General features: G+C 36.1%; 1 protein-coding gene across 1 annotated transcript; it reads right to left on the reverse strand.

Moving 5' to 3' along the window:
- On the reverse strand, positions 1–1,055 carry LOC109168473 (EPIDERMAL PATTERNING FACTOR-like protein 2). The gene is made up of 2 exons (XM_019317497.1): positions 481–1,055; positions 1–394 (listed from the first exon to the last, which is right to left on the reverse strand). The coding sequence occupies exons 1-2, from the start codon at positions 577–579 to the stop codon at positions 143–145; spliced, it is 351 nt and encodes a 116-aa protein (XP_019173042.1). The 5' UTR covers positions 580–1,055; the 3' UTR covers positions 1–142.
- Between the last annotated feature and the right edge of the window lie 13,525 nt (positions 1,056–14,580).

The following is a 14,580-nucleotide window of genomic DNA, read 5'->3' on the forward strand; positions in this document are numbered from 1 at the left end:
GAAGAGGAAAAAGATGCTCATTAACAATGGCAATACAGGCTATTTTACAGTAATTAGCAGTAGTATTAACCATTACAGTGCTAATGACGGATCAGAAACAAGAAGAAAAAAAAAAAGGAGAAAATTTAATTTGGCGTTTTGATCAGGGGTTGAAGATGAGATTACCGCATTTGCATTTCCAGCTCATTGGCTTGTAGTTTGAGCTGTAATTGTCGTCTGTACTGGCGCGGGAAATTCTTGACGAAGAAGACGGCGTCGTGTCGCCGCTTTTTCTCTGCGGATTAGTGGGCACCTGAATCGCCTCGCAATGCTGGCAAGAACTGCATCTCCGTTGGCACCTCGGCGGCCTCGACCCGATTTGCCCTCTCAGAATCATCTTCTCTTCACTTTCCGCCTGTCCAATCCAAAATTCAATCTTCATTACATAAAGATCAAACCCAGAATTTATAAAAACAAAAAAAATTGTTGCAACTATTCTACCTTGGGATTGGCAGCAGGCAGGAGTAATCTTCTAGCTTCAAGGTAGCTTGAGCTGCAAATCAAGAAAATGAGGAGTGAAAGTGCCCGGGTGCAACTCATTTCAGCAATGAATACCCAGAGAGAGAGAGAAAGAGAGAGAAAGAGAGAGAGGGGACCGTGAAATTGATGGAGAAAGGTAGAGAGCAGAGAGGGTGTAATAAATACTACAGGCTAAAGGGAAGCAGGCAGGGAGGCAGATAGGTAGGAATGAAGAGAAAGCTAAGAAAAATGGAAAAGTGTGCGATGATTGAGATGTGTAGAAGAAATGGCAGAGAGTTCAAAAGAGGGGAAAATGATGAGTGATGGATGAAGAAGAGAATGATGAATATAATGTGTCACTCTCTCCATATATGAATTTGGAGTTTTCAAAAAGGAAAGGGGAAGAAGCTAAGCTAAGCTAAAGCAAGCCTGGGAGTATGCGCCCAGCCTTTCCCAATACAAATGCACACATCAGATTAAACACAAGAAAAACCAAGAACCGCATGCACAGCAGAGATATGGGAAAGCAACAGCAAATAAGGAGATGAATTTTTGTTGGGATGTGAATGAATATTACATTACATTGCATTGTGAAAGGGACCCCCTTTACAACAGCAAGACGCCACTCACACCACCATCTTCATGCTGCTCAAACTCATATATATTTACAGCTGTTTTGTTTTGTTTTGTTTTTGTTTTTTTTTTTTTTTTTTTTTTTTTTTTTTTTTTTTTTAATGTAAGGTTGTGCACTGGGTAAATCCCGCAATGTGATACAAAATACCACAAGAAAGTAAACAAACTTAAGTTGTCGATTGGCTGATACCAAGAATGTCAATAGACACTCTCACAAAAAATCAAATTTAAAAAGCTTAGAGTTATCAAGTTAACAGTCCAACCCGTTATTCTTATTACTGGTTTTTTGTGAAGAGTGGAGTGAGGTGGGGATGGGATGGGGGTGGGGGTCTCTTGTTTTCAGCTTTTTGAAATTAGGATATATATTTTACCCAAAATGGGAGATTTCTTGCAGTGGTTGGTTTCAATAGTCATGATGCTGCCTTTAATATTTTTGCTTAGGTCAACACTTGGTGATTGGTGAACTCAAATGCACAGTGCATGCTAAGATGGATCCATGTGGCCATGGGCATAGCAACGTAACGATCCACCTTTGACATCAGCCCATGCTTATACATTTAATCTAGTACTAATGTATGTATAGCTCCATTTTTAATTAATCTATGATTATATATGTAAATTACTTTGTTTCAACAATCTAGGTTGAAGGCCTTTGTGTGTAGCAAACTAGCAATGCAACAATGAGTGATGTAAGAGGGAATGAGAGTTAATCTACGGATGCTTCTACCGCCGTTATTATATTATTATATTGTAGTTCATATCATGCTTAGTGTCCAATTTTTATTTTTTTTATTTATTTTTTTTTTTTTTGAGATAGAGGCTTATATTCAATTTTTGAATCAAACTAGGCAAATGCATAGATCACATGCACCTAACCTAGTTAGTATAAGCCTCTAACTCAGATTTTTTTAGTACCAAATATGATGAGATAATACAATTTTATTTTCAACAAAATTAATATAAGTTGCTGTCACAGGGCAAAACCCTCTATAAACTACCAAAGATGGAGTTTGTATATTGATTTTCTATTTTTGGAATAATCTAACCTATGGAATATATAATTAAGTTTTAGAAAAGATATATAAGTGAATTTTCACTTTTAAGTTTAGCAATCTAATGTTCAGTAATAGTCCTCTTAGGTATAAGGTAAAATTAAAACTTTATTCTTTGAGTTATAAAGTTTTGCCCTTAATTAATATGGTGTTGCAATAGTATCACCTAATTATAGTCACTAAGATGGTGTATTTAGTCCTCCTTAACAATGTCATTATTTTGGACCTATGGATAAAAAAAACATGTGTTTTTTGAATAAAGTCAAATTAATTAGTAACTTTTGAATAGTGTAGGTATTTCTTTCAACTATTAACAATTCTAATTCTCACATTATGAATATCCTAAACCTCAATAGATATTGGCCCTGTTTGGTAAAAAATTGGCCTATAGGTCAATTTTGGCTTATTTGACCACTATTAATTGTTTGATTTAGTTAAAATATCAATATAAATGTTTGGTTAATTAGCTTTTTACAACTCCAAAAGGCTAAAATTCAAAAAGCTACTCTAAGCAACTTTTTCAATTAGCTTTTTGAGAAAAAAAAAATTATACAAAACAACTATCAGCTAACAGCTAATTTACCAAACACTTTTCTACAATCAGCTAATGTTATCAACTATTTATACCCTCTAATTAATACAATCAGCTAACAGCTAACAGCTATCAGCTAACAGCCATTTTACCAAACAGGGCCATACTCTTCTCCATCCAAAATCAATTGAATCATTCAAAAAGGTCATCTCCAATGAATAGTCATGTACATATAAACTTGTTTGGTATTGTTCAAGTTTATGTCCAAGAAAAATCAGACTAAAACTACAATTTTGCCCTTTATATATTAACGTTGTTTATGTTTTTATTCAAAATACCTCTATATCTATTAGAACAAGGATTAATTACGCCATCATGGTGGCTAATTAGAGTGTATTATATTATTACAACTCTTATGTTAATTATGGACAAAAATTACACATGTTCTATAACTTAGGGACTATAACTGTAATTTTTTTTCTAGATATAACACTTGACTTTAGGTCAATGACTAAAAGAGAAGCCTCTTAAATAACTCCAATATTAAAGCCATGTGAAATAAATAAATGATTAGGGATTAAAATAATAATTCACCAATAACTTGAGAACCAAGTTTGCTATGAAGGTTGAGATGCCAAATTAGCTAAGAAGTTTGTTTCATTCTTTCCAAAAAGGTTGAATCCCCAACCCTAAAGGCCTCTCACACTCCGGCCCGACAAAGCATGGATGATGTAAATCATGGTAACTCAACCGAATCATAGAGACTAGACTGGTTGCTCCCACACTGTCGCTGGTGAGATCGGTCCTTGGTCATTCTTCCCAAACTTTACCCTTATGACCAGTTGAGCTATCCATGCGGGCAAGAAGTTTGTTTCATGATTCCAGTCACGGTAAACCTGTTTTTTTTTTTTTTTTGAAAAGATAAACATGTTTAATTAATCAAGGTAACATGATTAAAAAAAGGTTACGAGATTAACAAATTTCAAGGTATTGTCTAGTAAAATTTCTTTTTTAGACTTGAAATTTGCTAATTAGGCTATCTCCAAAGAAGGCACTTAAACACCATTTTGGTGTAAAAATTTGGTGCAACTAACCTTCCTCAGCTCCAAGGAAGGCACTAAATTTTACACCAAAATGGTGTAAATGAATAGTGTTACACCAAATATGGTGTAACACTATTCATAGATCTTTTTAATTTTTTTTTTTTTTTGGTAATTGTTTCCTTTTAAAATTTTATATTATTAAAAATAAATTATAAATATTTAAAGATCTCATTGAGACGTTTAAAATGATATCAATATCGACTATAAAATAATTAAAATTAAAATAAATAAAAATATAAATTTCATATTAAAATATTATTTATAATATCAAAATTATATTTTATATTAAAATAATTAAAGTAAATAAATTAAAGTTTTAAAATATATGAATACAAATTATTTTAATGTATGAATAGAATTTGGTATAAATGGATTGGAGATCAAATAAAATTTGATGTAAATAGGTTGGAGATGAAAAAAATTTAGTGTAACAATATGCTAAGAATATTTCTTTTATTAGAGCAATCCCCGTTAAAGGATTGTTCACAGTTTTTAAGGCAAAAATGCTAACTTGTCCCAAAAGGCTAAATCCCCAACCCTAAGGGCCCCCCACACTCCGACCCGACAGAGCATGTGGGAGGATGTAAATCACGGTAACCCAATGGGTTAGTAGACAGGGCCAAATGCCAGTGCGCACAAGAAATCGGTCCACTTTGGACATAATTCCAACACTGCCGCCGTTGAGGTTCGAACATTGGTCTCTTGTCACAAATACTGCCCACTAAACTATTGAGCTAAGCCCGTGCGGGTACAAAAATGCCAACTTGGAAGAGAGGGAGGGAGGAGAGAGATGGAGTGAATTTCTCTTGTAAATATCAAGTTTTTTTCCAGAATTTGTGGGTCCCACCAAGAGAGAAGAAAGTTTGTGGGTCAGAATTTTTTCAGTTTTGTTTTTTCTTTTTCACATATTTTTCTCTCTCCTCTCTCCTATTTGACACCTAAAACCTTGTGCTAAAAATTTATCTATTGAGGATACCCTAATATAAAATTTGGTGTAAAATTTGATGTTTTGAGTTGGAGATTGCCTTATACTAGATAGAATTTCTATTTCGTAGTATGTTGAGTTCTTAATTATTAAGTTGACAAATGGACATGACAAGCAGCTAAATTCACAAGGTAGTGCTATAGACTAATTGGGTCAAGTGGCTAAGCAATTAGGCATAATGATATCTTATAGGCATGGTTGTTAAGCCTAATAAGATTGTGCTACCCTATAGGTTAGGTAGGTCAATTCATGTCAACTCTTGTATTATGGTGATCGATTTTAGAAGTTTATATTGTTAAAAATATATAGCTCTCCAAATTAGGATTTTTGGTGATGATTTTTTGAGCTATATACAATTTAAGTTGATTATTTCTTTGTAGTTTTTTAATAGTTAGAATTACAAGCAAGACAATTTTTATCAAAATATACTTTCATGTAATAACTACTAACTTTCCTATAAATCATAGAAAATCAGCTTAATTGAACTTTCCCTTTAAATTCTTGGAATAAGGGTCAAATAGGCCATCCAACTGCACACAATAATGTAATTAGGCCACTGAACCTAAAAAAGCAACAATTAGATCCCTAAACTAACAATTTTATTGCAATTAGTCTAATTTATAAGTTTTCTAGGTTGCTAGCAGGTCACCTTTTAATTTAAAATATTTTTTTTAAATTTAAAGTATTTTTAAAATTTTTTTATTTAAAATAATTATTTAAAAAAAAAAAAAAGAAGAAGAAGAAGAAGAAGAAGATCGTCTCCGGCCATGGATTCGTCTCCATGGCCGGAGACCTCTTCGTCTCTGGCCGGCCGGAGACGAAGAAGTTATCTTCGTCTCCGACAGTGGAGACAAAGAGACTCTTCGTCTCCATGGCCGGAGACGATCTGTTTCCTTTTTTTTTTTTTTTAAGTTTTAAATAATTATTTTAAATAATAAATATTTAAAAAAATATTTTAAATCCAAGGTGACCTGCTAACAACCTAGAAAACTTACAAATTAGACTAATTGCAAAAAAATGATTAGTTTAGAGATCTAATTGTTGTTTTTTTTAGGTTCAGTGGCCTAATTGAATTATTGTGTGCAGTTGGATGACCTATTTGACCCTTATTCCTAAATTCTTTAATCCATACCAATATGCAATTAACATTTTGTTCTATTTCATAATTTGTCAAACTAGGGAATAGGGTATAAGTGGTACGTTATTCAAGGTCATGACCAAAACATATGTACTAGTACTACTTTTATTCAAATTCTCGTAAATTGTAACATGATTGTTCCTGAAAATTTTGTAGTGATCAAGTGTAGTCCCAATAAAAAATAGCTAAATGTTAAATTATGTATTTATAATGGAGTAAATATCCAAAATGGTCCCTTGACTATAGTTAAATTCACAAATTGGTCCTCGACTTTCAATTTCAACCAATTAAGTCCTTAACTTTATAAATTTTGACACGATTTGGTCCTCCATCTATTTGACTGTTTGTTGACCGTGATCGACGATCTCCAGAAGAACCTTCAGCTCTCGTCGGAGCACGTGGAGGCCTCCAGGATGACGTTGCACTGGTTCGGAAACACGTCGTCTTCTTCGCTCTGGTACGAACTCAACTACATTGAATCCAAAGGGAGGATGAAGAAAGGTGACCGAATTTGGTAGATTGCTTTCGACAGTGGATTCAAATGTAATAGTGCAGTCTGGAAATGCAACCAGAACCTTAAAAAATATACGATGGACCATGAAATTACATATATATCCTCAAAAATTACAGTTAACAAACGGTCAAATAGACAGATGACCAAATTGTGTTAAAATTACAAAGTTAAGGACTTAATTGGTTGAAATTGAAAGTCGAGGACCAATTTGTGAATTTAGCTATAGTCGAGGGACTATTTTGGGTATTTGCTCTTTATAATGTAATATTGACCTATTTATGAAAGTAAATATATCTCAAATAAATTAAGGGTCTGTTTGGAAACTCAGAAAATGACTTTCGAAAATCATTTTCCGGGTTTCTGGTGTTTGGCTAGGCTGGAAAATGAAAGGTCAATGGAAAATGAGCTCTAGTCAATGGAAAATGAGCCGATTTTTCCGGAAAATGACTTCCACTTTTTTTAAGGGGAAGTCATTTTCCATCGTTTACTTCGCACGCTGAAAATCTGCCGCGTCCTCCAACATTCAGCAACAAGTCAACAACTCCTCCTTCAACAAACCCACAAGCACAGAAGCACACAAGCTTCAACCTAGTAGCCCTTGTTGTCGTTCATCTTTGCCGTTCACCATCGTTGCCGTTCGTCATCTCCGTTCGCCGGCATCCAAAGTCGCCGCCGTCGCCAAGCCCAGCGCCACCACCTTGCTTCCAGCCACCGTCACACCCCAGTGAGACCATTGCTGGCCTCTAAAGTCGCAGTCGCACCACAGCACGACGCAGATCTCGATGAATCGTTTCAGCCGTTCAGTAAGCTCTGGTGGAAGATCGCCCACCTCCATGGACGTCTCAACTAGGTGGAGACTCCCACCTATTCAGAACGCCGGTGATCTGGCTGTCGATGCCGGAAAATGAGCGAAAGCAGTTGATGAAGAAATCTGCTTCTTTTCGCCGGAGAAGAATGGTGCGGATCTATGGGTCTAAGAATTTTATAATAATAATAATAATAATAATAATAATAATAATAATAATAATAATAATAATAATAATAATAATAATTCTTGTGGGTCTAAAAATTTTATAATAATAATAATAATAATAATAATAATAATAATAATAATAATATTCTTGTGGGTCTAAAAATTTTATAATAATAATAATAATAATAATAATAATAATAATAATAATAATAATAATAATAATAATAATAATAATAATAATAATAATAATTTTGCTCATTTTCAGGAAAATGAACCAAACACACTAAGACAGTTTTCAAGAATGCAACCAAACACTGGAAAATGACATGTTTTCTGGAAAATGACTCATTTTCCAGAAAACATTTTCCAGAAGTCATTTTCCTGCTTTCCAAATGGACCCTAATACTATTTTTAATGATATGAATAGCTAATTTTGTATTTATTGACTCTTTTATCATGGTTTTTAAAGTATATATGTATATGAAAACTATAAAGAAAATTGGATAAAAAAAATATCAAAAATAGAAATTTAAAAAATAACACCCAACAGTTTGTTGGGTTTTGAATGCTTCCGGAAGACAACAATGTCGTAGGCCTTTATGGCTACTGTTTTAATGTGGCTGGTTTGCGAATGGTAGGAGTAGATATCTGTGTCATTTTCTTGAACACTACCTTAAAAGCATTTACGATCAGGGTATCGCATGTTCTCTACAGGATACACAGCTAAACAGCACGGAACCTGTATAATCTCAACCAAAGTTTATGCGCAGAAAGGAAGCTTGTTTCGTGTCTCTAGAGTGAAGAGGGAGGGCGATACTGTACAATATAATCGCCCATTTCTTACCAACCATAAAGATGGACGAAAAATGTGGAGAGTGGAAAGGACCAACTCTATGTACACACACGTTCGGTTGTTTTGAATAGAGTACGGACATGGTGATCAAATGATCCACAAAAATAGGGGTTGAAATATTACAATGGGGCTGTGAATGGAGTGCGGACAAGGTGGTCAAATGATCCACAAAAATAGGGGTTGAAGCGCAAAATGCTGACCACACCACGACACGCATGCGAGTCGAGCGCGCGGCAGCGGTGCGCGCGTAGTTACCCCTTATTCCCTCTCCATAACACTTCAAGCCTTCTAAAATGGCTTGGAGTATAAAAAGGGTGGAAAATATGAGTTAGCAAAGCAATGTGGGACAACTAGATAAAGACAAATTCAATAAATGCCTTTGCCTTTTAAATGTTTCCCAACAATCCCCCACACATTTAAAAGGGACAAGGCTATACCCAATAATGCCTGAGCAAGCACATGAGCTAATTTCCATAATAGTGTATGATACTTGAACTGTCATGTAATGGCATTAAGTAACTTGCTACCCGAGAGTGAATTGAATCTTGAACTCATCGGTTAGTTGAGTTTTGAACTTGAATGCACTCATTAACTCTAATAAATCCTTGTTTAGTCTATCTCAGCATAGACAATCAACTCTGTCAAGTCTATCTGAATATAGACCACCCATAGCAAGTTACAGAGTAAGTACTGTTTTACAGTCCTTTTAACGTAAGTCTTTCCGTGACTTCATTTGACCACAGAGGTGGTATCCATCACAAATTTCTTACCTCATTGGGTTTCAAACCCATCTCCCTTGAAGAATCAAGGATGGCCTTCCGATTTTGGCCTTTTGTGAAAAGATCTGCAATATTCCTTTCAGATCTCAAAAATTCCATTGTGATCACCTCATTTAATATCAATTGCCGTACAGACTCATGTCTGACTCTTATGTGTCTTTTTTTCCCATTATAGACACTATTTTGCGCAATACAGATGACAGTTTGTGAATCTCAATGTATAGGAACAGCAGGTGCTGAGCACCCCCACAACGGCACATCTGCCAGTAGATTTCTTAGCCACTCAGCTTCTTGGCTTGCTAGATCCAGAGCTATAAACTCAGCTTCCATAGTTGATCTGGCAATGCATGATTGTTTGGTTGACTTCCATGATATAGCGGCTCCACACATAGTGAACACGTATCCGCTAGCTTACAACATCAATGTCATTTACCCAATCCGCATCACAAAACCCATCTAGCACGACCGAGCATCCTTTATAATCAAGACCCTAGTCTATAATGCCTCTGAGATATCGAAGTACTCTTTTCAATGCATCCCAATGCGGAATACTAGGATTGTGTGTGTAGCGACTGAGCTTATTTACTGCAAATGCAATATATGGTCTAGTGTAGCTCATTAAGAACATTAGACTTCCGATTATCTTTGCATACTCTTCTTGAGACACACAAGCCTCTAAGTTCCTTGATAGTTTGACATTAGGATCAAAAGGGGTCTTGACCGGAGTTACATCATAACTATCAAACTTCTTTAGAAGTTTCTCTGTATAATGGCTTTGAGATAAAATAACCTTTCGCAGTTTTTGTAACTTTTATCTCAAGTATTACATCGGCTTTTCCCTGATCCTTCATGTCAAATTTGTCACCTAGAGTTCTTTTAGTCTCATTTATAGCCTCAATATTAGAGCTAAAAGTCAACATATCATCTACATAGAGAGAAATAATCACGATGCTAGACTCTATCTCTTTAGTGTATATCTCGTTAGTAGAATAACCCAGATCTAATAAAGTTTGATGAAATTTTTCATATCACTGCTTAGGGGCTTGTTTCAAGCCATATAGAGATCTCTTGAGTCTGCATACTTTCCCTTCTTGATTTGGATCAACACATCCGGAGATTGTTTCATGTAGATCTCTTCTTCTAGTTCACCATTGAGAAATGTTGTTTTCACATCCATTTGGTGAACTATCAACCTATGTAAATATGCCAAAGCAGCTACTTTTGTTACTGGTGAGTATGTATAAACATAGTCTTCACCGAATTTCTGTGTGTAGCCTTTGGCTACCAGTCTGGCCTTGATCTTTCAATTGAGCCATCTGGTCTCAATTTTCTTTTAAAGATCCATTTACAACCGATTGGTTTACAAACCTTTGGTAGATTAACTAATTCCCATGTGTGATCAGGCTGTATGGAGTTTAACTCACTTTTAACTGCTTCTTTCCATAGAGTGGAATCTACCGAGCGCATAGCTTCTTCAAAGCTTTTTGGTTCTTCTTCTAGGACTAGTTGACATATGAATTGATCACAAAGTTCATTTAGATCTTTTAATTCTGCCACATATGTTATGAAATCAGAACCAAAGTTTTTCTCAATTCTGGGCCTGTTACTTCTTCTAGGCTCTTCAGAATTAGTTGAGAAGCTGGGGAATAAAGCAGGAGTATTTTGATGAAGTCTATCAACAGATAAATCATAAGCATTCTTCATTGGGAATATGTCTTCAAAGAAAACAGCATTTCTGGATTCACATAACACGATTTTCCAAACACATAAATCTATACGCAGCACTGTTTTCAGCATACCTAACAAAGACGACATCTAAGGTTTTAGGTCACAGGTTGGGCCTTTTGAAGGACGAAGGTAGTCCTACCTTTGCCAAGCAGCCCCATACCTTAAAGTATTTAAGATTAGGGCCATGCCCTTTCCACAGCTCATAGGGGGTTTTTTCAAACCCTTGGTGCGGTACTCTATTTAATATGTGGTTTGCTGTTAGTACAACTTCCCCCCACAAAGAGTCCGGAACACCTGAACTGATCAGCATTGCATTGATAATTTCTTTGAGAGTTTTACTTTTCCTCTTAGCTATGCCATTTTGTTGGGGAGTATACGATGTAGTTACTTCATGAACAATGCCAGAAGTTTCACACAGTTTTTTAAGAAGGTTTGTTTCATATTCTCCTCCTCTATCGGATTGAAGCCTTTTAATCTTTTTGTCTATCTAGTTTTCTACTTCAGTTTTAAAAACCACAAACTTTTGTTTGACTTTGTCTTTTGATCTCAATAAGTAAATTTTTGTGAAACGGGAGAATGTCATCAACAAACGTAATATAATATCGTTTTCCACCTTTACTTTCAGTGGTTTTGAAATCCGCTAAATCAGTGTGAATAAGTTCTAATACAGATGAAGTGTAACTATTCACAGTTGAAAACGATTTTCTAGCAAATTTAGCTTCTGCACAAGTTCCAGATTGTGTGCATGTATCATTTGACAAATTTGGTAACATATTCATGTTTTTCAATCTATTTAAACATTTTGTACCAACATGTCCTAATCTACTATGCCAAGCATTAACTGAAACAGTAATATAAGTAGAAGAAGAAGCATTATTATTATCATTGTTTGGTCCATGCCAATTTGGGATGAAATCATAAATGGTTAAAGGGGAACAACTACATCAGGATGATTTCTAATTACAGTAACATCTAGCAAAAAAAAAAGGCATCTACGCAAGTATCCCTTTCCCAGAAATTTCCCGCGGCGAGTCATAACCAGTCGGTCAGACTCAAAAGTATTTTAATTCAGAGCCTATTAATTAAGCAGGCCTCCGGAAATTAAGTTTCTACGAAGGGAAGGGACAACACATTGTGTAACAATAATTGCTTCCCAGAATAAAGCATTAACTCTACTTTTCCTCTACCACTTACCTCGGAAACACTGGAGTTCCCCATGAACACTTGTTCTCCTCCAGTGATAGGCTCGAACACTTAGAACAGGTCCTTATTTTTGCAGAAGTGGCATGATGCCCCCGTGTCCACAACCCACTCGTCTGGATCACCTACTATATTGGCCTCGGTTATCGCAACTGCTATTATGTCAGAGTTCTCTGTGTTTTCCAGCAAGTGAGCTTGGTTCTTAGACCCCTCATTATTTGGCTTCTGACCAGTCTGGTTTGTAGCCCCTTTGCGGTGATAACATTGGGTAGCACGGTGGCCTCGTTTCCCACAAACGAAACATTCATTATTGTTTTTCCCCTTTTTCTGAATTTTCCCATTCTTGACACGATTATTTTTGTTGGTTTTTGTATTCTTCTTTTGGTTTCTACTATTTTCACCAGATTTTGGCCTATCAAAGCCAACATTCGTTTCAACAAAATTAGCTTTAATATTATCAGAAAGAACAACAGACCTGTGTACCAGGTGATTTTCATATTCGATATTCAGACTGTTGATTAGCTGCTGCAACGTGTAGTTCCTTCGTTCGTGCTTCATTTTGTTTTTAAAGTCCAACCACGACTCAGACAGCTTATCAACCAATAAATTAGATAGAAAGACGTCGTTCACCTCAGCCCCTTCTGCTTTCATGTCAGCAACAAGATTTTCAAAGTCATGTACCTGCTCAGTGATTGGTTTAGAATCCGGCATAGTGAAATGAAGCCAACGTCCCATAGCATATTTTCGTCTTCCAGCATCGTCAGCGCCATATTTTTCTTGCAGTAAATCCCAAATCACTTTAGCTGACTTATGCTTCAAAAACATGTCAAATAGAGGATTCGTAACGCGCTGGAGAATGGTTGCACGAGCAGTCTTGTTGTCTTTCTCGTACTTGGTACGAGTTGCCTGGGAAATTGAAGAAGCCAGAGTTGATGTCGAATTAGGATCTGTGGGTGCTGACGTGCTGTAGAAGACTTTGGATCCATAGTGGCGTCGGAGGTGGCTTGCGTGTCTTGTTGTTCAGATTGCGTAGGTGACTGAACATCAGGCACAGTGAACTTCTCAGGATCTTTAGAAATCACGTAGTCCACATCTTTTGATTCCAGAAGCATCAATATTTTGGCAGCCCATCTTCTATAGTTTAAACCACCAGTGAGTGGTTTAATTGCAGCAACATCAGAAGTGGGATTAGAGGTTTGAGACATTGTTGAATTCGACAGTAAATGCTTTTAACTGTTGGGTTTTGAATGCTTTAGGAAGACAACAGTGTCGTAGGCCTTTATGGATACTATTTTAATGTGGCTGGTTTGCGAATGATAGGAGTAGATATTTGTGTTGTGTTCTTGAACACTACCTTAAAAGCATTTACGACCAGGGTATCGCATGCTCCCGATAGGACACATTGATAAACAGGACGGAACTTGTATAATCTCAAGCAAAGTTTATGCACAGAAATTAAGCTTGTTTCGTGTCTCTAGAGTGAAGAGGAAGGGCGATTTATATACTGTACAATATAACCGGCCATTCCTTACCAGCCATAAAGATGGACGAAAAATGAGGAGAGTGGAAAGGACTAACTCTATGTACACACACGTCCGGTTGTTGTGAATGGAGTGCGGACAAGGTGGTCAAATGATCCACAAAAATAGGGGTTGAAAAATTACCATGGAGCACAAAATGTTAACCCCACCACATGTGCGACGACAGCAGTGCACGCGTGGTTTCCCCTTATTCCCTCTCCATAACATTTCAAGCTTTTTAAAATAGGTTGGAGTATAAAAGGGTGGAAAAGATGAGTTAGCCAAGCAATGTGGGACAACTAGATAAAGACAAATTCAATAAATGCCTTTGCCTTTTAAATGTTTCCCAACACTGTTATCACTGCGAAATGCTTTCCGTGGATGGGGAAATTCTTAGTGATGGAACCTGAAACATTGAGGATTAGAGAAGCTCTTTCATGGGTAGAAGGTTTGGGATGACAATTCATTCAAGTGGAATAAAATGCTAAATTGGTCATCTAGGAATTAGGATCTTCAACCGTGCATGCTCCAGCTGGAATTCTACTAGATAATATTAAAGTTTTAGCAAGAAGTTTTACTAATATTACCTTCTCTTTTGTTATACGGTCAGCAGATGTAGTAACTCATGTACTTGATAGGGCTGCTTAATCTATTTCTATTTGTAACGCTTGGTTTGATGATGTTCTGCCTCCTATCATTTTGATAGCTTAAGGCACGATTCGTATTAATATATCCTCTGAACTTATTTTTTTCAAAAAAATAAAAAATAAAAAAAATAACACCCAACAGTTCACGGTTCACACCACACCATCCAGAGTGTGGACCATTTTGTTTGCCTCCCTTTAGAGCTTACTAAGTAAGTGGTAGTCATTTCTTGAGTTCGTTCCCATTACGGGCATCGCTAGATAAGTGAATAATCATAACAACTATTTCTTGAGTTCGTTCCCATTATGGGCATCGCTAGATTAGTAAAGTTTTCACCATTAAGAAGCCTACATTCATGTGTCACAGTCCACACCACACCTTCCACATTGTCGATTTTTGCCTTCCTTAATTTAGACGTTATTAAGTC

This window comes from Ipomoea nil, unplaced genomic scaffold, assembly GCF_001879475.1.
Source record: "Ipomoea nil cultivar Tokyo-kokei standard unplaced genomic scaffold, Asagao_1.1 scaffold3199, whole genome shotgun sequence".
Taxonomy (NCBI): Eukaryota; Viridiplantae; Streptophyta; class Magnoliopsida; order Solanales; family Convolvulaceae; genus Ipomoea; species Ipomoea nil.

What these genes read in the sequence shown, in the direction of transcription:
- LOC109168473 (XM_019317497.1), bottom strand. Translation starts at nt 579, where the DNA reads ATGAGTTGCACCCGGGCACTTTCACTCCTCATTTTCTTGATTTGCAGC. An exon ending in TGCCTGCTGCCAATCCCAAG is followed by an intron (nt 395 to 480) that starts GTAGAATAGTTG and finishes TGGATTGGACAG; the next exon opens with GCGGAAAGTGAAGAGAAGAT.